The sequence below is a fragment of the Pongo pygmaeus genome, chromosome 3 (genome assembly GCF_028885625.2).
Source record: "Pongo pygmaeus isolate AG05252 chromosome 3, NHGRI_mPonPyg2-v2.0_pri, whole genome shotgun sequence".
In the NCBI taxonomy this organism is placed as follows: Eukaryota; Metazoa; Chordata; class Mammalia; order Primates; family Hominidae; genus Pongo; species Pongo pygmaeus.
This window is the reverse complement of record NC_072376.2, coordinates 155,182,926-155,210,601: the sequence shown is the minus strand read 5'-3', so window position 1 is coordinate 155,210,601 and position 27,676 is coordinate 155,182,926. Positions and strand designations below refer to the sequence as shown.

At 35.5% G+C, this 27,676-nt stretch overlaps 1 protein-coding gene across 8 annotated transcripts in view; it reads left to right on the top strand.

The window, feature by feature from the left end:
• Nucleotides 1-27,676, top strand: part of INPP4B (inositol polyphosphate-4-phosphatase type II B) — an 831,569-nt gene that overhangs the window by 688,794 nt on the left and 115,099 nt on the right. For all 8 annotated transcript variants that reach the window (XM_054486648.2, XM_063664144.1, XM_054486649.2 and 5 more), the window contains 2 exons: nucleotides 12,519-12,722; nucleotides 27,083-27,239. In XM_054486648.2, the coding sequence (XP_054342623.1) occupies nucleotides 12,519-12,722; nucleotides 27,083-27,239 (361 nt within the window). The remainder of the gene's footprint in view (nucleotides 1-12,518; nucleotides 12,723-27,082; nucleotides 27,240-27,676) is intronic.

Here is a 27,676-nt window from a genome sequence, read left to right as displayed (position 1 = left end):
GGTGACTTGTTCCTTTATCTGCAGAAAGGAGAGCTAGTCTGGCATGGGGTAGACACTCAGTATCAACTTCCAGAACTAACGAGGGTGGCTAGCTGTGTGATAGACAGAAAGCTGAGATAGAAAAAGACAAGTGACAGTTGATTTTCAATGTAAAACCAGTGTCCACTTCCAATGTGTGCATCCTTCACCTCTGCATTTTAAGGAGATCATGTAATTTTTTATGAGATACTTTCAATAAATCTGCTGTTGAAGAAACTGATCAAAGAAAATTCTCATAATTATAGAATAAGACAAAAGTGTAGTTTTCCACCTCTCTGAAGAACAGATTCATAGAAACCTGGATCTTATGTATGCCCATACTTTTTATTCAGGTATGTTAATTTATAATAATATCTTATGCTTATTTAACATTGCAGTTTGTACATTTTTATATGTTATTCTCATAGGAGAAAACATACCTATTTTCATGAAAAAATAGTTAATATCTATTCAGAAAGTTCGAGTGAATTGTCTAATAAATTAAAAAGTGAAAAGCCAAACTCAGAACTTCCAGTTCAAAATGCAGCATTCCTTCCATGCCAGAACATATGCCTCTGGCATGAAAAGGGAGGAAAATATTGACCCAAATTTTGCAAGTACTTACTTTGCATCAAATAGGGCAAGGGGCTTCACACTTTATGTCATTTTATTTAATCATCAGACTTATGGAGAACATATTATCTTCATTTCACACAGAAATAGGCTAAAGCTCAGAGAAATTTTAAAAATGTGAAAAGTCATGCAGCTAGAGTCAAACACAGGATTCAAACAAAACCTGGGTTCAAACCCAGATCTGGATGACTCCAGAATGGAAGTTCTTTCTAGCGTCCTCCGTCTAATATATGGATTTTGACATTTCCTTATTTAAAAGTTTTTTTTTAAAATTTTCGTTAGACAAATGCCTTAGTAACACCTAAGTATTCTGATATTCAATAAGTATGTTTTTCTGGCTAGGGAAAAAGAAAAAAGAGGAGGTTGTTGCATACAGTAAAATAATATAATTTCATTTTGGTTCATTTCTTTTTTGGATTTATAGATGAGGTGAGGTTTTTTCTGGGTTCACCTAAGCTGAAAATTTTAGCGAATAGCACACCGCTGCAGTGATTACAGAGCAGTATTTATATTCTTCTTGTGCACTGGGCAGGGATTTGTCATTTCATACATCATTTACAACTTGCTGCAGTGATTTTGGTGATGGGGGGAGGTTAGGATGGGCATTTTCTGCTCCTTGAATCCAGCATTGCTCCAACTTTTTCCCCTATGTTTTCTCTTTTCTACTGAGTAGACAAGCTTAGTCGACTGATAAATCTCTCAGTCCTTAAAACTAGGAGGATCTTTTTTTAAGTTAAGTTTGCAAGCCATGCATTCTTTTAAGAATTCATGACTGGAATTTCAAAGAATTATCTAAGTTAACAGTTTTGTGTAGTCTATGAACGCTGTTAGTAGCTCATGGTTTAGAACAAAGTATGATCCATGAATTCAGGTATGAAAGAGAGAGAGTTTTAGTGGTATTCTAAATTTAAATATAATTGAATATTAGTGGGATGTAAGCTTTAAAAGTTCTGTTTTTGAGTTTTGGGCTTGTTATATACTATGGATTATAAAATAAAAATGTTTACTTCATGGATAGTCCCCTGGTTTCCTTTACTGATTCTGAACTGGCGTGTTTGGAAAATAGGTACCTAGTGTTGTTTTCTTAGGGACTTATCCGTATAGCATATTCAAGACATTAAGGAGTTATCTATATTCATGCCTATCAGGGAAATGTGAAGGTTTTATAGCCTTTGAGCACCTGAACATGGAAGAGTTTACTGTCATAGACTTGGGGTACCTGGGGAAGGCTGAGGGCAGCCCAGGCAGTGAAGAAGGAGGTATTCTATTTGGTAATGAGATGACATCACTCCTCTTAGGTAAGACATTGCACCTGAAGACAATAGCCATGAAATCATTATCAATTAAACACATAGTCTGGGGGAAAAGCAAGTGGCAACAGAAAAATTCAACTTGCTGAGAGGGCATATTCCAGGAGTCTTTGAGTAGGCAATATTTGTAGATCCAAAGGCAATTTACATCATCTCTACTGCTACTGAGAACCAAGGCACATGGACAGAGCTCCCCAGCCAACATTCCATCCATCTAAACACTGTTGGTAGAGACAAACACACACAATTTATAAACTAAAAATAATTCCTGAATTCATACTATTTGACAGTCACTGTGCTCAACAGAAAAGGTGGAAAAATGGAATAAAACACAGGGCTGTTCTTCCCAGGAACTCCAAGACTCGATAGTAGTGGTTATGACGATGATGAAGTGACAGTAATAGCTAGCATTTATTGGTGGCTTAATAACTCTGAGAGACTCTTATAAGTGCTTCAATTTTCAGAGTTCCATGAGGTGGATAATATTATTTTAACATTTAGTCTTCCTAATTCTATGAAGTAAGTATTGTGAGTAGCCTTAGTTTACACAGTTGAGGAAACTGAGGCAGAGAAATATTAAATTTACTCACAATCACACACCTTGTGTTTTTGGCTCCAGATTCTGTGAGCCTGACCAGTATACTATGTCTTCAGATTACTATATGGATGCTTGTACATAGGACTAAGGAAACAAATGTGGGGGCAGGGAAGGAGTACTACTAAAATTTCACAAAAATCAATACTTTTAATGTTTCATGTTCTAATATGCAAAACTCAATTAAATTGTATCATAATTTTAACATTCTTGGTATGCCTTCTTATGGATAATTGGGTTTGGTTGTTGCATATTAGTTCAAGAAAATATTAAAGAATAGTATAATCTTATGGTGTAAGAATCTAACAAAAGGCAAGCTAAGTTTATCTGAATAATTCCAACAAAAAAGGCAAAAGATAGACCAAAATTTTAACATATAGTATGAACGGTTAATAATAGAGTGAGATAAAAATGCATTTCCTTTTTTCTCAGACTAAAAGAATGCAATTCTATGAAGGAAAAAAAAAACAAGGAATAGATAAAATAAATTCAAACTAAAATAAATAATGTTTTTAAAGGCCTGAATGTGGACAGTGTTTAGGTATCTCTCGTAGCTCAGAAATCTATTAGTGTTCAAACACCCATCACTTTCTCTATTCCATTGGGATTGATAGACCTTGTTTAATAAGTCATTATTATCCTGCTCATCAAAAAGCGCTATTGAGCACTTAATTATGTGTGGTATTGTACTTGATGCTATATGACAAATACTACGTAGATATGGCCCTTAACTTTTACAACCTAAGAATTTAAAAGAATGGGGTGTTTTACAATATTGCATTTTTTAAATAGTTAAATAATGGCCTTTATTGCGAATGTTAGAGGCTATACTCACAGCATATTTGAGAAATTCTCATAGCTTATAATTCCTACTGTTCTTTCAACTTCAATATACTATACCAAACGTTCTATTATATTCAAAGAAAAATAAAAACTTTTGTATTCTGAAACATATACAATCAGGATGTTTTCAAGCAATGTTGTTTTCTATAATAGCAATGCCAGGCAGCTAGTGTGCTAAGAAGTTGAAGATACCCATAATAGAGAGAAGAATGTTATGTTGATTACTTACAACTGAGAATAACTTTTTTATTGTTTATTCACTGTAACCACTCTTAGGTCTATCTCAGTCCCAAACTTTGGGAAAGAACTTAATGAGTAGAAATTTTGTTTGTTTTTTTTAAGGTTGGTGAAAGTATGTATTAGGAGTCTAAGGAAACTTGAGACTAAATGGTTTAGATAAAAATGAAATTTCAGGATAGAACTTATGTTGCTGTTTTTCATAATTGCCTTTAAATGGTAATTATTTAATTGGTGAAATAAGTGATAGTATACAATAAAAAAATTGTTGTTAGAAAATTGTACAATAAGCAAAATAAAGATAAGAATGTAAGATAATATTGACAATGAGGCTATATATAAAATTTATGGAATCAGAACTTCTGCTGTTTATGATGGATTAACATGGACGCTCCCACCTTAAACAACAAGAAAGTGGACAAAATGTAGACATAATGGTTTTTAAGCACTGGAAAATAGGTAACAAATTATGTGATCCTTATAACTACCTAGATTTCTTCCTAGGGCAGTTCCTAGGCTGTAGCAAAAAGGAACCTAAACATTATCTTCTCAAGGTGAAGAGACAGAGATTAGAGTTTGGGAGGCCAAGATTGCTAGAATTCACAGAGCAGAGTACCAGAGAGGAAGGAGCCTCACACAGAAGGAACCCTGGAGATTTGTAAATGAGTGCCTTTAACTCTTTATGAGTACCAATCTGTGTATGCATGAGAATAAGCTACCCATGTCCACAGAAATAAATATTAGGAATAAGCTTATAAAACAATTCCTGGTGGTCACACAGGCACGGTAATAGTTTATCTTTCCACCAGTAAAGTGGTAAGACCTTTTAATACACCAGGAATTGAGTAAAGTCCTCAGAAGTGTATGGCCCTAGTAGTGGGACTAAGTTAGTCTTAGGTTAGAGGCTGCTCTTAGTCTACCCTAACAAGGTTTGAAAACAAGGCTTGAAAGGATCCCACTGATTCTGAGTAATTTTACTTTGCTATAGAAAATCCAACATTATTTAAAGGAATGCAATAAAATCTGATAGCCAAGAATGTAAAGTCAAAATGCCTGCCATCCAATAAGCACATACTAAGCATGCAACGAAGCAGGAAAATATGATCCGTGACCAGAAGAAAAATCAAGGAATATAAATAGAAATGACAAAAAAGGGAGAGAGGGAAGCATACAAATACTGGCAGAAATCATGGTCAAAGTTTTTCAAAATTTAATGAAACTACAGACCCAAGAAGCTCAATATACTCCACACAGAATAAATATAGAAAAATAAACTCAAGTACATCATAATCAAGTTGCTGAAAAACAGAGATAGAACATTGTGAAAACAACCAAGAAATAAAAGAAAAAAAGGGCACATGTTTCGCTGACATTCACCAACAAGAATGATAGCAGACTTCTTATTAGGCTTTATGCAAGCCAGAAGAAAATAAAGTCACATCCTCAAGCTACTGAAAAAAAAAAATCCTGCTAACTCTCAAAAATAAAGGTGAAATGGAGACCATTTCAAGCAAACAAAAGCTGAGAAATTTCATAACAGATTTGTACTACAACAAATCATAACGGAAAGTCTTCAGGAAGAAGGAAATGATACCAGGAGATATTTGAATGTACACAAAAGAATAGGCAATGCCAAAAATCGTAAATATGTGAATATATTTTTTATTAATTCAAACATGTTTCTTATATATATATTTACTTTTCCAAATAAAAATAATACCAATGTATTATGTCCTTTGTAACATACTAGTGTAGCAAAGGCATAAAGTTCAGTGGAATAGAATAGAGAGTCTAGAAATAAACCAACACATGTATGTTCAAATAACTAGACAAAAGCACAGCAGAAATTCATTAGGAAAACAGTATCTTTTTAAAAAATTTAATGTTAAGTTCCAGGATACATGTGCAGGACGTGCAGGTTTGTTACATAGGTAAACGTGTGCCACGGTGGTTTGCAGCATCTATCAACCCATCACCTAGGTATTAAGCACTGCATGCATTAGCTGTTTATCCTGATACTCTCCCTCCCTACCATACCATCCTCCCAAAGGCCCCAGTATGTGTTGCTCCCCTCCCTGTGTCCATGTGTTCTCATTGTTCAACTCCCGCTTATAAGTGAGAACATGTAATGTTTGGTTTTCTGTTTCTGTGTGTGTTTGCTGAGGATAATGGCTTCCAGCTCCATCCATGTCCCTGCAAAAGACATGATCTTGTTCCTTTTTATAACTGTATAGTATTCCATGGTGTGTATGTACTAAATTTTCTTTATCCAGTCTATCATTGATGGGCATTTGGGTTGATTCCATATCTTTGCTATTGTGAATAGGGCTGCAACGAACATACACGAGCATGTATCTTTATTATAGAATGATTTATATTCCTTTGGGTAGATACCCAGCAATGAGATTGCTGGGTCAGATGGTATTTCTGGTTCTAGGTCTTTGAGTAATTGCCACACTACTGTCTTCCACAATTGTTGAACTAATTTACATTCCCTCCAACAGTATAAAAGTGTTCCTATTTCTCCACAGCCTCACCTGCATCTGTTGTTTCTTGACTTTTTAATAATCACCATTCTGACTGGCATGAGACAGTATCTCATTGTGGTTTTGACTTGCATTTAGCTAATGATCAGTGATGTTGAGCTTTTTTGTTATCTGCTTATTGGCCACATAAATGTCTCTTTTGAGAAGAGTCTGTTCATGTACTTTGCCCACTTTTAATGTGGCTGTTTGTTTTTTTCTTGTAAATTTGTTTAAGTTCCTTGTAGATTCCGGATATTAGACCTTTGTCAGGTGGATAGACTGCAAAAATTTTCTCCCACTCTGTAGGTGGTCTGTTTACTCTGTTGATAGTTTCTTTTGTTGTTCAGAAGCTCTTTAGTATAATTAGATCCCATTTGTTAGCTTTTGCTTTTGTTGTAATTGCTTTTGGTGATTTCATCATAAAATCTTTGCCCATGCCCCCATGCCTATGTCCTGAATGCTATTGCTTAGATTTTCTTTTAGGGTTTTTATAATTTTGGGTTTTACATTTAAATCTTTAATCTATCTTGTTAGTTTTTGTAAAAGGTGTAAGGAAGGTGTCCAGTTCCAATTTTCTGCATATGGCTAGCCAGAGGAAAACAGTATCTTTTCAACATATTTTGCAGAAACAATTGGATATCCATGAGCAAAAAAAAGAACAATTAACTTTACCTCATACATATATAAAATTTAACTTAAAATAGATCATAAACCTTAATGTACAGTGTAAAAGAATAAAATCAGGCAAACTTCTATAAGAAGTCATGAATTGGGATAAAATATTTATAAAATATGCATATGTTAAAGGATTTGTATCAGAATATATAAGGCATTCTTAGAACTTAATACAACAAACAGCTCAATTAAAAATGGGCAAAAGAATTAAAAATATACTTCACCAAAGAAGACTTATGAATGGTAAATAAACACATGCAAAGTTGCCCAGCATCATTTACCATTAGAAAAATGCAAATTCAAACTATCATGAGATGCCCTTAGCCACCTACCAGAACAGCTAAAATCAAAAAGGCTGAGGATAAAAAGAGCGGAGCAGGATATGGACCTGCAACTTTCATGTATCACTGTTATGTACACAATTATTTGAACACTTTGGAAATGTGAATGTTTCAGCATGTTTCATAGCTTGAAAAACGCCGTATAATTTGGTCATCTAACACCTAGTTATTGATTCAAGAGAAATGTTATTCTGTTGGCACTGAGAAGGCTGTTGAGTGAGGAAGGATTAGATACATGTTTTATGAAGGTCATCTTTATAACAATACATAGGCTGAGTTAAGATACTGGATTTGAATTATTGAACATTACTGGGCATCACAAAATAAAAGTAATGCTTCTGGGGGACTTTGCTAAAAATACAAATTCTCATTTATATTTGTATTTGTATTGTAGTTCAAGGTTGGAACTCAGAAGTGTATATTTTAACATTGGTGGCCTTTGATAACATCGTAAAGGAAAGACAAGTTAAAGTGAACCAACCAATAAAGGGACTGTGGAAAGTATCCCTATGGAATGTAGAAAGGATCTTAAGTGGGACTAGCTGTGGAAATGTAAGGATCGAGTTTTGAAATTATTGTAAAGGTATAAGTAGAATAAATTGCTGACTAATCCAGAAAATAGGCATTAGTGAGGATAATTCAGAGGTTTGGACTCTGAGTTGTTGAATACTAATGATATTACTGAAATGGAAAATCTTGAAAGGACAAAATTACTAAAAATAAAAAAACAACAACAAAATCTTGAGTTCAGCCTGGCATTTCTGAACTCTAAGGGCTTTTCAATGAAAACAGTTGATAGAGCTGGTTCAGGAGATGGATAGAGATGGATTTATTAGACCTTGGCGTAAAGATGACAGTTGAAGCTATGGGAAAATGGATTACCTCACCACTGAAAAAAGTGCTTTTGAGAAAGTGTGGGCTGACTTAGTACATTTTGGTGAACAGAGAATGATGAGTCAAGAAAAGAAATTGAAAAGGTCAATCAAGAAAGAGAAGCATTAGGAAGGGCACAGTAGCTCATGTTTTTAATCCTAGCACTTTGGGAAGCTGAGACAGGAAGATCACTTAAGGCCAGGAGTTTGAGACCTGCCTAGTCAACATAGTGAGACCCTGTTTCTACAATAAAAATAAAAATAAAAAATAAAAGTAAGATAAAATAATAAATAAATAAAAAGACCATCAAAGAGTTCACTTGAGGGTTTACAATGAACTCCCATATGAGTTTGAGAGGTAGGCAATTCCTAATTTTATGCAAACTAGGAAAAATGATTATGTGATTTTTCCAAGGGCAAATGGATAATATATATATGAGCTGCCCAGATGTTAAGTAACCTCCTAGCTGTTAGTCTAATATGCTTTCTTTTAGGGAATGTTGAAAATACATCAGTGCACTAATGACAGAGTATAGCACTATTCCTATATCAAGTAATTTCAAAATACCAAATATCAAAATAAACAGGATTCTTGCTGCATAGATGATTACTAAAATAATAATCACTTGCATATGCCATTGGCTGCTTCTGTATTACAGATGGAATTAGGTATTGCCTTAAATTTTTTTCAGCAAGAATAAGGAGATTTCTAGGTAGAATAGAACTTTACTTTTTTGAGATCTCTAGTGAAAAAGAGTGGTTTTAAATGAACATGTCCTAACTATTCCTCTGCCATTAATATTCAGGAAACTAGAAATTCTCTTCATTCATCCCCAGGAGAAGTAATTTTTAGTAGTTTTATACTTGCAGATAATTCTGTGTGTTGCTTTGAAGAATAGTTGTATGGGGATATGAATTGGAAAAATGTCAGAAGGCTAGAAAACGTTTCTTTTTTTAAGGTAACATTTCTCTTTCATTTTCTAATATGAAAAAATAAAATAGATCTGCCTTATGTTCAGAGTTTATTCTTTTTACACAATATTATTAAGCTGATATTTTAAATAAATTGTTTGGCCTACTCTTATGATAACATTTAGATAGACTTTCTTTTTTCATTTAATGTAGTTCACACTAAATGAGAAAAGGAAAAGGTTTTTCAGAAGAGTCAATAGGCAACTCGGTGATATGGTCACATCCTTTCCATGACTTCAACTTTCCTAGTATCGTCCCAGTTGAAAGAAGAGCAATACAATAGTTCCCCCTTATCCACGAGGATATGTTCCAAGATGCTCAGTGGATGCCTGAAATCCCTGATAGTACCAAGCCCTGTATATACTGTTTTTTTCCTACACATGCATAGCTATGATACAATTTAATTTAAAATTAGGCACAGTAAGAGACTAATATGAGCTAATAATCTAAACAATTATAACAATATACTATAATGAAAGTTATGTAAATGTGGTCTCTCTCAAAATATCTTCTTGTACTGTACTCACGTGTCTTCTTGTGATGTTGTTTGATGGTACAATGTCTACGTGACGAGATAAAGTGAGGGGAATGATGTAGTGTTAGGCTTCTATGTCAAGGCTACTTGAACATGAGCAGGGCAATAACCTGACAGTCGATCTGGTGACCCAGATGGCACCTAAGTGACTAATGGGCTAGTAGCATATACAGCATGGATACACTGGGTGATTTATATCCCAGGCAATCTGAGGCAGGATGGCACAAAATTTCATCACTCGACTCAGAACAGCTGCACAACTTAAAATTTATGAATTATTTATTTCTGGAATTTTCTATTTAGTTTTTTCTTTCTTCTTTTCTTTCACTTAATATTTTCAGACCAAGGTTGACCACAGGTAATTGAAACCATGGGAAAGCAAAAGCACAGATTAAGAGGGACTACTGTATACAGCTGTGTTGGGATTTAGTGACTACATTAATCTTTTCAAGCTGATTTATTTGACTGCGAAACATCAATGGTCTACACTGGTCTACATCACTAAGTAGTGCTGGTCAAAAAAAATTAAATTTTTTTTCAGGTTACATGGATATTACAATGGGACATTTGAGTATTTTCTAAAAAATATGATTCTATACACAGGATACTGGTGATCCAGAGAGTTTCCAAGAAGTCAGATAAATTTTGTCTGTACAGACACAAAGTGAAAGATTAGCTATTATTATGTTTAAGATTGTAAGCCTTGTATTCAGTTATCCAAAAAAAATTCTGGGTTTTAAAACCACAAGACCCTCCTGGATGATCTCCCTTGCCTTTGGTGGTAAATCGACTCAAATTAGATTTGAATAAATGAAGTGGAATCTCTGCATGTGCATGTGATGGAAAGAAATTGATAGTGATTACAAGTGCTAGAGAAGATTTCACTGAGTGTGAATGAATATTTAGCTACATGGCAATTATATGAGTATTGTGGAGACTTGAAATGTAGTAACAGGAATTCAAAGAAGGCAAGTTGTTTGGCTCTAAAAATAAATCAAAAGAACTTATTGAAACCATCAACAGAGAAATTGTTTAGTTAAGCTGAATGGGAGTAAATTCATGCTTTTAATATTTAAAGTCACACTGATAAGCACATCCATGCTATATAAAAAATTATGTAAATGACATGTTTCCTCATTTTGCTATGACTACACTGACTTGTTTGAGTACTGTCTAGCCAATTTTTCCATCAGTTTTTTTTAATATCTTTCATTCTCATTTTAATGCTTCATTGTGAACATCAGTGAACACTTCTTTTTGTGCCTATCTAGTATAAACTGCTTTTTATTTTGTTTTTCTGATTTATTCTGAAATATTTTTCAATCTTTTATTCTTATAAATTATGTTTTTCATGTTTTGTTTTCTTACCTTCAAAGTGGCTTCAATGGGACTAATAATAGGATGTTTAAAATATTCAACAAAATTTAGCAGTAAAGTAGTTGCACAGGCATTATAGGCACACTTTATGAGAACTGGTAGATGTTCAAAACACTTGGAAAGTTGGGGTTAGGGAAGAAGAGGAAGAAGGACAGAAACATCTAGTTTTATGGCGGGTGGTGAGTAGTGTGGAATAAGGGAGAAAGCTGCTGATTTGTTAGAAAGCTTCATTCCTGTTCCATTTGTGCTGCCAATACAGTATTCCCTAAAACATATCACCACACTTCTTTCTTAGTTTTCTCATCTTGATTAATGAAGAGGTCAACTTTAAGATCCCTTTCACCTCTAGAATTTTATGATCTATGGCAAATAAGTAACTATGCATATATAACAAAGTCTTACTGGGCACCTGTTTTGCATGGGGCTTAACTGGTTTTCTTTAGTTGCTGATGCTCACAACGAGAAGATTTAGAGTCTACTCTAAATAATTTAATGACTGCTAGTTAGGCTTGGAACTGTTGACTGCATATTGAGAGTGCACCAAGAAATAATGATGTTGACTTATATCAGTGGTGAAGCCAGCATTATCAAGAGTGTCTCATTAAATGGTGGCAATATCAATTATTATTCAATATAATGCTATGAGTTAAAGGGTCCCTTCCTAAGAGATTACAGAGTATGACTATGTTAACAATATGGGCCATTACTTGACTTACATCTCACTCTTTGAACAGATTGTTAGGCCACATGCATGCTAAGTGTAGTAATTACTGCACCCTTCAGTCTATTACAAGGTGAAACTGTTAAACATTTCATCAGGAAATTGCAAAGTACAGCTGTAAAGTTCTTTATTGTTGGGAAGCCTTCATTGCTATAGTATGTACTAGGTATTTGCCACCAGCTTGTAAAATCTACATGCCAAGTTTCACAGTAACCTCATTAACATTAAGCATTACTGAAACAATTTAGTGGAACAGAGCATTTAGGAGGTGATAATAAGGAAAACAGGCCCGATGTTTTCATGAAGAAGTCTGCCTATGCCATTTCTACTATTGTTGAGATCTGTTTATGATACTAAAAAAAAAAAAAAAAAAAAAAAACTCCTTTAAGGACGTATGTCTTTCTTTAGTCTTTAACTGTTTAAAATATATTAGGCCAGTGCAAAAGTAATTGTGGTTTTAGTAAAATATACGTAGCCTGATTGCATCTTCTTTTCAGGAGTGTTTGGAATGACTTGAAAGCTGCAGCAGGTAGATGTTGTTCAAATGATTGTCCCCACTGAAATTCATTTCCAAAGACAGGATTTGTGAAACTAAAAGGGAGAAGGTTGAGGAGACAGACGGTGTTTATTTTGCATTTAAAACCTCAGCATTAACTTTAAAACAGCAGGACTTAAGGCCTTGGCAGCATCCCAAAACCAAACTATTTTCCATTGATTGGTATGAATCATTTTCTCCCCTTGGTGTCTGTACTTTTTCCACCATACACACCACTTAAGTACCAACAAATCTGCAATTGACCTTTTCACAGCTCTATGCTGAGATGCCTACCAAGGTGTTTCTAATCCTTGTCAATTTCTTTCCAGACAGAGCTTTTTGTACATGCCTTCAAGGATCAACTTGTCAGGAGTGCTCTTTTAGCACTCTACACTGCAAGGCCAGGAGGCATTCTTAAGAAGCCACCCTCTCCTAAGAGCAGCACAGAGGAGAGCAGTCCCCAAGACCAACCCCCACTGATGAGAGGGCAGGATTCCATACCACATCATTCAGACTACGATGAGGAAGAGTGGGTAAGTCTCTTGTATATCACTTGCCTCTCAATGTTTAGCGATGAGAAATAAGGTAGAAATGATCAGATAGCTCTGCTTTTCATTTTAAAAAATGGAAAAAAGTTATAACAGATTGTGGATAAATAGGCCACATTTTTCCTTAGGGGCAATTTTTTTGGAAGTTGAAATCCTGATAAAATTTACTTGCTAGCCAATGAATTGTATGTATAAGTGAGAATCTGTCATCCAAGTAAAGATGCCACAGTTACAAGACTCTATGTTTCCTTATTTATTGCCAAGCTACCTAACACATGAAAGTTATTTTTTAGAAAAAGAATAAAAAATCCTCCATGTTACTACTACTTGGATGCAACAAGTATTTTCATTGTTGCAATTCAGTGTTTTGGTTCTGGAAGTGCTTTTTAAAATTATTCACATTTAAACGACAGTAGACATAGATATCTCACAAATCCCTCTTGCTCAACATTCTATAATGTAAGATGCTGCTCTAGATGCTCTAAAATTTACAGAAGAATGGCCTCATACAAGGATATGAAAAAATAGCTAGGAAAGATGAATAAACAAAGGAAATAAATATGGTGAGAGAAATTCTAGTTGGGCCGAATACAATGGGAGAAACGTGAAGGTGCACCATGGCAGTGGAACAGGGTGTTACTACTGAATCCATACATATAAATTATTCAAGAATTCTCCAAAGTATATGCATATTACACACACACAAAGGGAAACCTATTACTGTATCATATGTTTAACAAAAAAAAATAGTGTGTTAGCTGTATTAGATGTTAAGCTTTTAGTTAACAATTACTTTTCTTGCCACCCTAGAATTTAAGAACATTTGGGGAGTAAATTACTTGAAAGGCACAGGCCTCTCAAAAAAAAAAAAGTTATCTGAAAGGCTGTGAGGTGATGCCTGCTTTTTCTTTTGGTAAAATTTCTATCACAAAAAAGATAGAGGTGGGCTCCAAGAGGTAAATGCTGAGTAAGTGTTAGTCGTTGGTGATTAAAATTGCATTTCTCCCAATGAAGCATTTTCAAAGACCATATCTAGTATTTCTTTCTCCCTTTTACCTTCACCTTCTTCAGTTTTTTTTCACAGTTCCAAGTGTACACACCTCTTAACCTCTCTGAAGTTCAATTTTATCAACTGTGAAATGAAAATAACAGCACGTGTTCTGTTAGCTCTCAGAGTGGTCATGAAATCAATGATTTACCCATGTTATGATACTCCATTTCCTGGAAATGCCAAGGCAAATGCATTATATTACTTTAGTACTATCGTTATGTTTCTTAAGTAATATAAAGTATATAATCTTATTATGAAGATTAATACTATCCCTTGAGATAAGTGGGGAAACTAGATATGTCATACAATGTGGATTGTGAATTTTGAAGAGTTCGAGTGCATACAGAAAAGAGGATATATTTTATTTAATAAACATACAGTGTTAACCTTTTGACAAATAATTACCATTTTATATTAAATCAAGTGAGACTTTTGGAATTTCTCCCCCTCATTTTAACTCACTGTGTTTTACAAACCCTCCCCCTCACCTTGACCCCTTCTTCCTGTTGAAAATAGTCCCTCTCCTTCCTTCCTTGTTTCCTTTTCTTTAGACAATTTTTGAAACCTTTTATTAAGTATTTCAAGTGGGAAGGTAAGTAATGTTAGATCCTTAGTTTTGGGGCTCAGAGTCTAGTGATAGATAAAAATATGTTAACAAATAGTTAAAACATTTTGCAACAAATCTTAGAAAGAGACATGATAGAAGACAGTTTCTGCTAATATGGCTTCAACTCAAAATTTTAAGTCCAGAACTGTCTTATGGGCAAAGAAGGAAGAAAGTGGGGACTGTATCATTAGTTGAGAAGGTTTACAGAGCACTATTCCCTTCAGTCAGTGTTACTGAGTACCTGTTCTGCCTTATTCACTGTGCCACATGCTGGGGACAACAGGTGAACAACGTGGGCCTTCAGTTACTCCACACCCTATTCAGGGCTGTAGAAAGACAAATGACAATCGTGGTGCAGCCTTAGAGATGTACATGGGATACAGCAAGAATGTGGTAGCCATAGTGGTGTTGCCAGAAGTAATTCTGGAGATTTAAATCTGAGTATAAGTTAACCATTCAAGAAAGAAGATGTGGTGCCCTTTTAGATGGGTCATAATAGCTGACATACAGAGAGAGGTAGTTAATGTGTGTGTTTGTGCCTGTGATTATTATTATTTACATGTTTTGTTTTAAAGTGAGTGAAATTTGAGCGTGTTATATTCCAAAGGCTATGTGAGGGCACAGAGGTGATAACTGATGGAGCAAGGTCCTTACAAGAAAAGGAAGAAAGTCAACGGTAGGGTCCAGGTGGAAGAACAGGCCCTTCTCCTGAGACTGCAGGGAGGATGTGAAGATGTGAGGGTGGATGGGGCTGGATGGCTGCTTTTATCCATAAAGTAGAATCATGTGCTAAGAGAAAAAGATGGGGAGGACTGGAGGGAGTGGTGAAGGTTTCAAATAGGCACCGAAGAAATGAGTACTTGAGCTAATGAGTAACGTGAAAAATTTGAGAATAATTCCAGGCTTTGTGATGGACCAGCCAAGTCTGGAGTATCAGGTGGCATGGTTGTTTGTTTAGCATTCATTATTCTTTTGGGAATATTTTCTAGTCTTCCCACCAGGAAAAAAGTCTTTCTGATTCTTTTCTCCAGTTGATGAAAGGGTGTCATCTCAGTTTCTCCTGTTGTCCTTCAAAGGCAAAAGGGTTGGGTAATAATGAAGGGCTGCATTGCTCTCTGCATCTCCTTAATGTCATTTCTAAGCCTCCTTCTGAACTCATTGTTTCTGGAAAGCATGTACAAGCTTTGTCTAAATTTACCATAATTACAAGAAAAATCTTTCCCACTCAGACAAGTTACTTCTAATTCTCTCCTTGTAATATAATTTTAGTCTTTTTGCAAACAATAACCGAGTTTGTTTGGTATATAACATTTTCATTGATTTTCCTTAGCAACCGCTTTCTACTGAAAACATTCCTTCATCAAAGGATAGAAATCCCTTATAAAAAGATAGAAACAATATTTCACCAGAGTCATAAACACTTAACATTATTCTCAAAGCTTTATCTAACTTTGATAAATTGAGTAAAACTAAAGAAAATGTAGCTAATTGAAAATGCCTTTAGAGACTGTGGTATTAAATGAATTAGAAACATAACTTTGTATACTCCTTTTTTAATTAGTTGTTAGAAAAGTTTCAGTGCTGATTACAAGTCTAGTCAATGCTGGTAGTAATTCAGTGTTTTAAATTAATTTACTTGGGTTTCTGTGATATTATGAGAAGATATTCCCTGATCACTTAAATTGGCCTGCGTTTGCAAGTAAGGTTACAGTAATTCCATTAATCATTTTTTGTTTGTTTTACTTAATTTCTAATAGTGACTGTAATAATTACCTAACTCGAACAACTGTATTTAGCTTCTTATAATAAGTATTTGGGAAGAAAATAAATGGTATTAGATTACACTTAAATCCTACCTGGCTGATGCAGGTAAGAACCATTCTTTGAAGTCAAAAAAGAGAATCCTGTTCACTCTAAATCACTATTAGGCTGTGCTTTCTCTTTTCAACTTGTTTTGTTGACAAAATTGATGGCATATGAATCTGGATAATAATTATCTAGTCAATATGGTAAAGATTGAAACTAAAATGAATGTTTACAAAAAAGTCCATTATTTGCTGAATTTTACTTATTAAATAATGGAATGCTTTGAGGGTTTATTTTCCTGAAAAGTTAGTAAACAATTAAACCCCAAAGGAATATTTAGGATTGTATAACAATCTGTGTTAAGGAATAGACTAACATAGCATTCTCTTTTAGCCAGTTAAGATGACATATTACTTTTCTTTCTCTACATCTCTGCAACAGATGCTTCCAGCAGCTGGGATCCCAAGATTAGTTTGTCCAAAATATGAAAGCATGTCATTTAACCAAACTATTAAGTTGACCTAGTTTTTGTGGTTTCTAATAATTCTGAAATTCTGTGGAACACTGTGATTTAATTTCAAAATTACTATAGTGATAGGTTAAGGGCTAAATCTGCCTACTTCTATTCAAATCAATTGTTAAAAAAGAAACTTCTGATCCTTTATATTCTGATCCATTCTAGCAAAGTACAAAACTAGAAAAACAATTCTTAGTATTTAGACATACACAAAACCCATTTTGAATTGAACTACATTTCTATATCAAGCGGCATTTCAGCATCCAAATTATCCAATTAATTCCCTTCATGTTACAAATATAAACCAAATTTAAAATTTTAGTCTTCTTTCTTAAGCTAGGCAAACATTTGCTATTTCTTATTATGTTAAATGTGTTTATGTTACATAAACACAATGGATGATCCGTCCATATTAATTTTTCAATAATTTTATAGACTTTAGAAACAATAGCACAAATTCATAGTCATATTTATGTAAAACATCCTATTAATAAACTCCATAGATAACCTAAAAATTTGTGGCCATTCTGTAACTCAATACTACCGAAGATTGTGTTTGGGAATAAGATTTATATGAACCATCTTCTGATATATTCCTTACAAATTTTATACAGTTCATTTTGTACTATACCTTTCTTTAATGATGCCTACAGCAGATGTGAATGCTTAACCCATTTATGCCTGAGGTTGCAATTTTTTGAATTTCTGCATGAGTGAAAAATCAGACCTTGGCGATGACCTTGAGCAGTAGGATATAAATAACTCTGCATGCTTAGCATTCCAATAATGGAACACTAGGCATAATGGGGCCAAGCTTGACAGGAGCATTGAAGAGCTATTTATACTGCCATAATTGGTAGCAGTGAGCATCGACAGTTGCAAGCATTGTTAACTGTTGAGGATAAAACATATTTATCCAGGTATCTCCACAGGAAATCTGTAGTGATCTATATTCCCAACTTCTCTTGTCCAACTACTCTGTCCATCTTAGAAAACATTACCTCTACAGAAAAACATTGAGACCATGCATAATGCAGAGGTACCTGTGAAAATTAATATTCAAAAGATTTTGTTCAGTTATCTGATTGGCTAGATGTGATTTAAAACCATTGTCCTGATCTTAATAAGAAGGAGGTAAATCATTCTCATTCTTTAGAAGTAACAAATTTTTATAGACTACTTGATATTAGTCTATGATTAAACTTTTTCAAAGTAACACCTTATAGCTTGGTTAACTAAATGAGTATTATGTCTACTAAAATATGGCCATTTACTTCCAAATTTTGTAAGTAATAGACAGATGCATATATATGTGTGTATATATATTAATGTATATGTATATATATATCCAACTTCAAATCATTTTGTATAATAAAGCATTATTCTTATATTACAGGAGCACATAGCCTAGTGAACACTGATTATAATCAGTTGTTTATATGTCTGTTTTATCCGTGTGTTCATGAACTTTATAAGCTCTAATAGGAAAAAAACTGTCTCATTCACTGTTGCATTAACACAGTTAGTGGAGCATGTGAACACGAAAGGTACTCAATACATATTTATAGAATAAATTAATGTCTTTGAAATTTGTCTGCAGATTATTTTTATTTGTCTTCTTATTTTGAAACAGAATATTTCAGCTTAATATAATTCTGCACTGTGTCCAGTAGCTTTTCTCCCACTATAATTCATGAGTCCTTTTGAGGATTTTGTTTCTCCCCTTCAGTGAAGAGTACCCAGCTATGTCCTTCTCTTCTTGGTTCTTACTTCCCAGTGTCTTAATCAATTCTAAGATGACTATTCTAGCCATCTGCAAAATATCCCCCTCTCCCTAGTGCATATTTCCTAGTGTCTTAATCAACTCTGTAGTGACTATTTAAGTCATCTTCAAAATATCTTCAAATATAGAAAGTAGTAAAATTCAAGATAGACACAGAAAATCCGAGATTACCAAAGCTAAGGTCATGACTAATGAAGGCCTTCGGAAGCCTCCAGAAACCAGTGATGGCAACTTTATTTAATTATTAATGTGCAGATAACAAAGGTTCTAGTTACGCAGAAATGATTTCTTCAGAAGTTTCCCAGCAAATACAAATTGAAAGCGACTATTTGCCCCTTGTCCCAGCTTTTTCTTTTTTTTATCCCTAAGTCACACATAATAGGGTTATATGGTTTTGTTAATCTTAAAAGGAGGAGGAAACACTCAAAGCTTTCACTCTCACTGTCAGAAAGGGCAGCCAAAGGCGGGGAGAATGGGGCCAGTTGTTCCCTGTATGGCAACTGAATGTGTTCTATCCTCTGTTTTCTTGATGGATGGGAAACATTCCTGAACTTCTCCAGTCCATATCACCCAAGAGAAATGTGCTTTGAATACTTATCCAATATTAAGGTCCACAAAAGGTGATTAAGCAAAGTTCATGACTGTCCAATAAAATGCACAAATGTTCTATTAAAGAAAAGAAACCCCAGATGAAATCTTTATGTGCATGCGTATTCATGAAATCCTGCCAATTTCTAGATTTTCCCACATGCAGTTAATATTTTCACCTATAAAACCCCTGTTTTATAACACCTAACACATCCTGTACATCCTAGCTCAATGTCTTTTTCAGAGTTAATGTAGGAATAAGTGAATGGATAGACTTGCTGATATCAGCAGCTCATCCTCCAATTCAAACCTGTATTTTAATAGATATTTTATTTCTATTAATGTAATGAAATAATGTAATGATTATGTAAAACAATGTAATGATTTTCCTGCAGTTCTATATTGGATAATGTCATCTCCCTTGGATATTTTCTAGACATTTATAATGCCTGGTTCAATATCAGGTATTTTGATGTGGCTGTGTATAATGAATGTGCAAACTTGCATACGTACACTTTCAAGTGCCCTCAAACTTTAATATATTCTATTTTGAATAGTGAGATATTGTTTCCCAAACAGAAATTTTTTTAACTCCAAAATTTAGTGAATAAGTGAAGGAAACACTATGGTAAATATAGGTAGACTGTTGGCTTGATTTATCAAGGTTTATACAATTAAAAAGAATTAGTGTTTGAAAATGGTGTGCACAACACACTAACTGATAATGTCATACATTTCAACCAGTTGTGCAAGTATCTAATGGTGTGCAGATAACATCCCATTACCAATTTAAAGTTAAAAGCTTTAGTCAATCAGTGGAATTTTTTTACTTATTAAATGTTTTATTTAATATTTGCACTGAATTGAAAGCTTTAGCATAATGTGGCATTTATTAGGTTGAATGCAGCCATTCAGAGTAGGAACTTGGTTATAAATTCATTTGAAGATGCATGTAATGAGAACTTCTTATAGGATAATTTATTTTTACTACCAAATAACAGATTAGTAAGTCAGTCAATAGATATTCAATATGTATAAACAGTATGCAACAGTGGTATAGGCACTTATATGAAACCTGAGCTTAACAGTCATATCATCTCATTTAAGTAAGATGACTAGAACTCATAAAATGAGCAGAGGTATTGAAAGATGTTCCAAGGATGCAGGTGATTGTGTGATACACATTAAAAATGCCAAGCCAAGTGTGGTGGCAGACACCTGTCATCCCTGCTACTTGGGAGGCTGAGGCAGGAAGATTGCTTAAGCCTAGGTGTTTGAGGTTGCAGTGAGCTATGATCACCCCACTGCACTCTGGTCTGGGCAACAGAAGATCTTATCTCTAAAAATAAAAGAAAGAAGAAGAAGAAATTTTGAAATTTAAAAATGCCAAAAATATTCAGTGTCGTTATGTGACAGTCGGAAAAGATGGAAGAATTATCCTCTTTTTCTTTCTTTTATTCCTGTATCCATTCTTCTTTTATTCATCTATTTCCTCTCTAGGACTAAGACATGAGAATGAAAGGATTAAAAAATAACAGTCATTTCATTTATAGAGCACACAGTCTATTAAAAAGAAAAAAATGCGCCAGGCGCGGTGGCTCACGCCTGTAATCCCAGCACTTTGGGAGGCCGAGGCGGGCGGATCACGAGGTCAGGAGATCGAGACCATCCTGGCTAACACGATGAAACCCCGTCTCTACTAAAAATACAAAAAATTAGCCGGGCATGGTGGCGGGCGCCTGTAGTCCCAGCTACTCTGGGAGGCTGAGGCAGGAGAATGGCATGAACCCGGGAGGTGGAGCTTGCAGTGAGCCGAGATTGCACCACTGCACTCCAGCCTGGGGGACAGAGCCAGATTCTGTCTCAAAAAAAAAAAAAAAAAAAAAAAGAAAAAGAAAAAAAAGCGTGTTAGGCAAAGAGAAAGGAGAGAATCATGAAACATTCTTGGAGATGGTGAGATTTGAAAGGGCAAGAATTTAGATTGATGGAAGATAACGGAGAAAGTATTCTAGGTATAAAAGCCGACATGTTTCAAGATATTAGAAATGTTAGATCTTCCAAGGTTTCCTTCAAATCTTTGTCGTTTAGCGCTAAGCCAGCATATAGCAGATGCCTAGTAAATATATGTTGATTTAATGCAACCGCATATTTCTAAGACTGCAAGAAGACATCTGGATGAAGGTTTCATTTTGAAGACTAATGAGAAATAAGAATTATCTAGGTCTACCCAACTATAGATGTGCCTCCAGGCTGAGAGAAGAATGTAATATTGGCTGTAGTACTAAGCCTGCTTTTGATTAGAAATAATCAAATGAAGAGGGTGATCAATGAAGATTAATGTGGCACTCATAGACAGACCTGATTTTGTGATAGCCTATAATACAGGCCTGGGAAAAATCCAAGCCAGGGGAATATGGAGAGGTCAAAATTGGAGAAACAATGGCTAATTGAGTCCATTTTTGTTACAAGGGATTCCTTTCCCAGATAAGGCCAGAAGCGAATTTTAAACTGAGTGTAGTTATTGGGAGATGAAGGTCAGGTATTTTTACATGAGGAAATAGGTGAAGTTAAAGCAGGAGGACCAATAGGAAGCAAAGATCAGGGAATCTCATCTGGTGGATGTTTGTCTGGCTATTTTTAGTGAATGTGTGTGTGTTGATGTGTGTATGTTGATATGTGGCATGTGTGTGTGTCTGTGTGCGTGTGTGTGTGTGTGAAAGAAAGAGATACCCTAGGCTATACACGTGCCAGTTTGAAACATAGAATATTTTAAGTGTAATTCAATTTACCTAACAGTCTGGATAAAGGGTTCAGAGAGAAAAACTATCCAGCTCTTGAAAGAATAAAGGTTTACAGTATTATAGACCTTGGCCAGTATAGAGCATATTGCTGTCAGTCAAAATCAAGGATAAATGGAAGCTTCTTTTTAAAGATGGGATTGGCCTTGTTAATTCACTGACTGTTTCTAATCAAAGTCCTCAGAAATTGATAATGACAAGTGAGAAATTATTCATGGAAATACAGATACATCAGGCTATTTTGTACATCTATATCAGCTCTGGCTTAGTCTTCACATTCTTTCTGATCAAAAATTGGCCTTAGAAAAAGTTGGTTGGCTAAGCATTACGGAATATATTTTTTAAGTTAACTACTGCTCCAAAGCAGTCAGGATTTCTCTTGATGCTACTAAGCTCACAATTATGTGACATGCTGAGTCACCATCATGCTGCCTGCCTTCATGGCTCATCTGCCAGGTGTAATGTCCCCCTGGCTACAACCATCAACATTTTTGCATCTACTGCCATTGGGTTTGACCTGCATGTTACCTTAGGTTGTAACCCAGAAATAAATGAGCACCTGACTCAGTGTGAAATAAATATTGCTGCTGGTTCGCCACTGACTCCATGCCCTTATTGATCAGGAAAAGTTTATAGCCAGTTCACCTCCAAGGAGTAGGGTTGTTGTGAAGGCTCCATGGAGGTTAAATACACCAATTTGGCTCCATTGAATAAAGATTAGGCTTTAACCTACCGATTCCCCATTACTTCCTTCATACAGTAGGGGACCTAGCAAGATAATAGCTGCTATTTCTGGGGAAAAGTCCCAGCAATCCATTTCTCTGATAGGGGGTAGTGGTTGTTTTTAATCCTCTCATGTAGTGGGGAGCTAAGCAGGATCTGGAGGGGCTGGAAGCACCACATACTGCAGCCACATTCTTATGCTACTGTTGTCTTCCCACTAATCAGCCTTTCTTCATCATGGGAGCAATCTGAAACTAATTGTGTGATTTTAGTAGAGAAGAAAGAAGAGTAGGCCCTAGCCTCATACCAGCAATCTAGGCATAAGGCATTTCCCCTGTGGACTGGCACGGTGAGTAAAAATCATCAGAATGAGAATGTATTTTTGCTGGTAACTTTCCTCTGTGTATGTTTTCACAAAAATATAATGGAAAGGGGCTTGTTTAGGAAAGAACTCAGATATTCAAGGCTTCTCTTTAAAAATCTTTCTTACCCTTCTCTAGCATCGTAGTTTCAAAATAATTGACTACCATGTAGTCTGGTCTTCTAGTAATTGAATTATCATCTTTCCTCCTTGTTATCTGCACCTTGCTCTATATCCTGGTCACATGAATGGATCTGGGGCCTTGATCCTGACACTCCTTTATTAATGCAGGTCACTTATGTCCTTTGTGCCAAACTGAATGACCCTTTAACCAAGTGACTGCTCTATCCCTGCTTATAAGACACCTTTGATCTCAGACTTGAGGGTCCATGGGACGGGACCAGCCAGTTCATTTTGTAGACTTATCCTAGGATCCACCATTGGACTCATATTTAAGTCTCAGATAACTAAAACCTAGTCTTGCCCCTGTAAGGTGGCACACACCTCTACCTGACCCTTCCTGGGTTCCTTTATCTGTTTTTTTTCTGCTTAGTTTGTGCTGTGTACCCCATTTCTGTGGAAAATCACAGTGGAAGAATCAAGTCTTTGGAGCCAAACAGAATGGAAGTTCTAGTCCATTTATACCATTTTAATGTTGAGTTTTATTAAACATCTCTTACCAGAAGTCTCTTTATCTCTGAAAACTGAGTCAATAACAGTAACCTTATTTGGTGGCTTTTGAACATTAAATTAGCTAATGTGCATATACAAAGTGAATATAAATACCAGCCGTTAATCTGTCTTTGGAGTCACCTCCTTCTCTTCTTTCTCTTGCTTCCTCCCTCTTTCTCCACCTGCCTTCCTTTCCTCCAACAAAAATTACTGAGAGCCAGGCCCTGTGCCATAAAACAAGAACACGGTTCTCAAATAACTCAGTCTAATAGTAGAGACAGAGACACACATCAGTACCGTTAGTAACTGCTACTAAGTAGTAATAACTACTTAGTAAAAGGCCATAAAAGAGAAGGAGGCCATGACCAGCAAGGCTGAATTCTCTCACCACCAGATAGGCAGCATCTCCTCTCCAACAGACAAGGAATAGAAGGAGTCCGCTTAGGGTCTGCTGCTGAGTGTCCCCTCAAGCAAATATTTGACTATTCATAAATTATGTATTAGTATCACAGAAGAGACTGCTCAATTTCTCACCCTAACAAATATTGTCTCATCTCCTGTGTCTCTAAACATTAATGACTAAATTTTTTTATTCTGCCTACCATATATATAACCCTTTATGACATGCTTATTGGTTTTAGCCAATGAACATGCTTCACTATGCTCCTCAGACCAACGAAGATCTCTTTACAGGCTACAAAGGTGATTTTTCTGTGAGCGAAATCTTATAACCTGAGCTGTTTGGAAAGGAAGAACAATATATACGTGTGAATGTCAAATTGTCTTTTAAATACTTTTATTTTCAGGCTCTTCAGGGATGTGATTAAGAGAAGTTGATCTATCCCTTACATTCCCTTATATAAGAAAAGCAACATGCAACTCGACTTGATCTTTGATCAAAATATAAAGTTCCCTGAGGTGCAGTGGCTCCTACCTGTAATCCCAGCACTTTGGGAGGCTGAGATGGGTGGATCACTTGAGCCCAGGAATTCAAGATCAGCCTGGGCAACATAGTAAAACGCCATCTCTGCAAAAACTACAAAAATTAGTTAGGTGTGGTGGGCATGCCTGTGGTCCCAGCTACTTGGGAGGCTGAGGTAGGAGGATCATTTGAACCCAGGAGATCAAGACTGCAGTGAGCCAACTGTGCCACATACATGCACGCACACACACACACACAAATACACATACAAGTCCCTTTCAACATGGACAACAGCAAGAGAGTTGACAACTTATGAACAAAGCTAGTCTGGAAAATTGAGGGGAACCTGCTCCCCTTTTGTTCTCAGTAGCAGAGTTGATTTCCAGTTTTAGCTAGAGAGTTGTTTCATTTTTCAATTTAATCACCTTAAAAATGCAGTTGGTGGTAGTGATTAAGGCATATTCAAAAGAGAGGGCATGAATTTGTTATTGTGCTCCAGAATGGAAGCTCCTCACCAAATCTCAATCCAGATGTCAAGACCATCAGGTTACTTACCCTTCCCCAGCATTTCTTCCTGGAATAAATGAGCTTCCTTAGCTCTCCTGGCTTATGGTTCAGAGGTTGCTTTACACCATTTTCTCAGACAACAGGTAGATGATAATGTAATCTATGGATGTGATTGGTGTTTAAATTTTTCTTAGAGGTAAAGTGCTTTCAATTCTTTGTGGAAAGATCTGACTTTAGGGGAAAGATTGTTACAGTCACTGGTGGTTAGTAGAGTACTTCCTACTCAAGGTTACAGGGTGAGGGGAAAGCTTGATTTACTTAGGAAAGCCAGTAAGTTTTGGATGTGATTTTTCCAAATAGTAATAATTTCAACAAGTGCCTTCATAGAAAACACAGCATTTGGCTCCCATTGTAGCTTGGTGAGGTAGTTAGAGCAAGAATTATCATTCCAACTGAGACAACTGGGCTTCCCCAGGGAGGAAGTACTTTTCTCAATGTCTCCTAGGTAGCATGTCACATAAGGATCCAAAATTACCTGTGCTAACTTTGAATGTTCTGCTTTTCTTTCAAACCCTATTACTTCCTCAGCTAAAGTAGGCATGTCTGTGCACTCCGTTTTTACAACATAGCCATCACATAATCTGAATTCAACTTTAGTTTCTATTCCTTGATTTATCCTTTCCAAAATTAATTTATATGTTTATGAAGTAACAAAATTAGCTTAGGCAAAAAAGTACATTTGAGAAAAAATGTACAAACCACTAAGGAAATACTCGAATTTAGTACTATCTTTACATTAAGTGGTACTCCAGTTTCCTGGGATAGCTCTATTATAGAGAAAGCACCCACTGAAAGGTTGTTCTGTGGTGTGATGCAGGGAAAACACCATAAATCTATCTGGGTATTATGCCTGGAGAGAGAAATTAGGAGTCAATGCTAGATGATGTAGGAAGAGAAGCACGAAGGAAGTGAGGAATGGCAGTCATCTATCGTGATATCTATATTCAAAATAGTATTTAAACAATTAATAGCAATTTTGTGAATCAAAGAATTAAGTTGCATGCATTGCCTTAAGCAAAAATGGCTACTAATGAGAACTGGGAAGATTAGTGGCAAAGAGGCCCGTTAGTGGTACAGGCTGCTTCCTGGGAAATAAATCACTCAAAATGACTTATTATGTAGCTCTAGTGTATAATATTAAGTAGAGGTTCTAAGACAGTATGGTCAGAAGTATCTGAGCAATTTGTCAAAATTTCAATTCATTGTGCCTTCCTCCCAGGGTTTCTGATTCAATTGGTGAGGACCCAGGGATCTGCATACTAATTTTCTGGGCTGTTCTGTTAGAAGTGGTCTAAAGACCATACTTCCAGAATTTCTAGTACCTAGAATAGTCAAATTCACAGGGACAGAAAGCAAAATGATGGTTGCTAAGGGCTGGAAGAGGAAGGAATATGAAATTCATGTGTAAGGGGTGCAGAGTTTCAGTCTAGGAAGATGAAAAAGTTCTGGAAGTGGATGCTAGTAATGGGTGCATGACAATGTGAATATACTTAATGCTACTGAAATATATATATATGTGTATATATATATGTATATATAACCAAAAATACTCCAAGAATTTCTAACACAACAGGAGGCCATTCTTTAAAAATATTGGTGTGTGTTTGCTTTCATAATAAGTGTTGATAAAGAGAATAGATACCTTCAATTTAAAATATCATAATTTGTGCTCAATTATGGATTAATATTGTATGATGGTCATCATTTCTTTATGACAGAGTGAAAATAATGGACTAAATAAAAGATTTATAATACTTCATTTTTGCTTCATTAAGAGAACATAGATTTATTATATATCCACAGTCTGACCAAATTAATGGGAATTTAGAGCTACTCAATCTGCATTCTAATGACTACCCTTCCAAATGCTTCTCTAAAATAGATTTATCCGACTTTGCCTTATCTTGTTTTTGTGACAAAAATATGTAGTGATACTCATGCTTTTTTCAGGACAGGGTGTGGGCCAATGTGGGGAAGAGCCTGAACTGCATTATTGCTATGGTGGACAAACTGATTGAAAGAGATGGTGGCAGTGAAGGCAGTGGCGGCAACAATGATGGAGAAAAGGAACCTTCATTAGCAGATGCCATTCCCTCTCACCCAAGAGGTAAGAAATCATTTTTTTCCCAATCATTTACTGAGTAAACAAAATGAGAAAGTCATGAAAAAAAATGATATAGAAGAAGAGGAGTCAATAGTATCTTTGATGAAAGTGCTGATAGCATGCTTTTTCCACTGCTCTGGCTTGGATGATGGAAGGCTATTTATCAAATTGCATCTCAGTTATGTTTTCGGAACTGCTAGCAATGTTCTTTTTTTTTCTTATCTAACCACATAAAAACCTTGAAAAAAGAACAGTGTTTTAAGGATCTGACATAGTTTAACCTACCTTTACACCTTCCTCCAAAATTTTATTAGAAAGATAAATAAGCATCTGCACTTAACTCTTAGAAACATAGAGGCATATCAAGGACACAGTATCTCACAGTGGTTTCTTAATAGAATGTAATCAGATAGGATGATTTTTGCATTATTCTGAGAAAT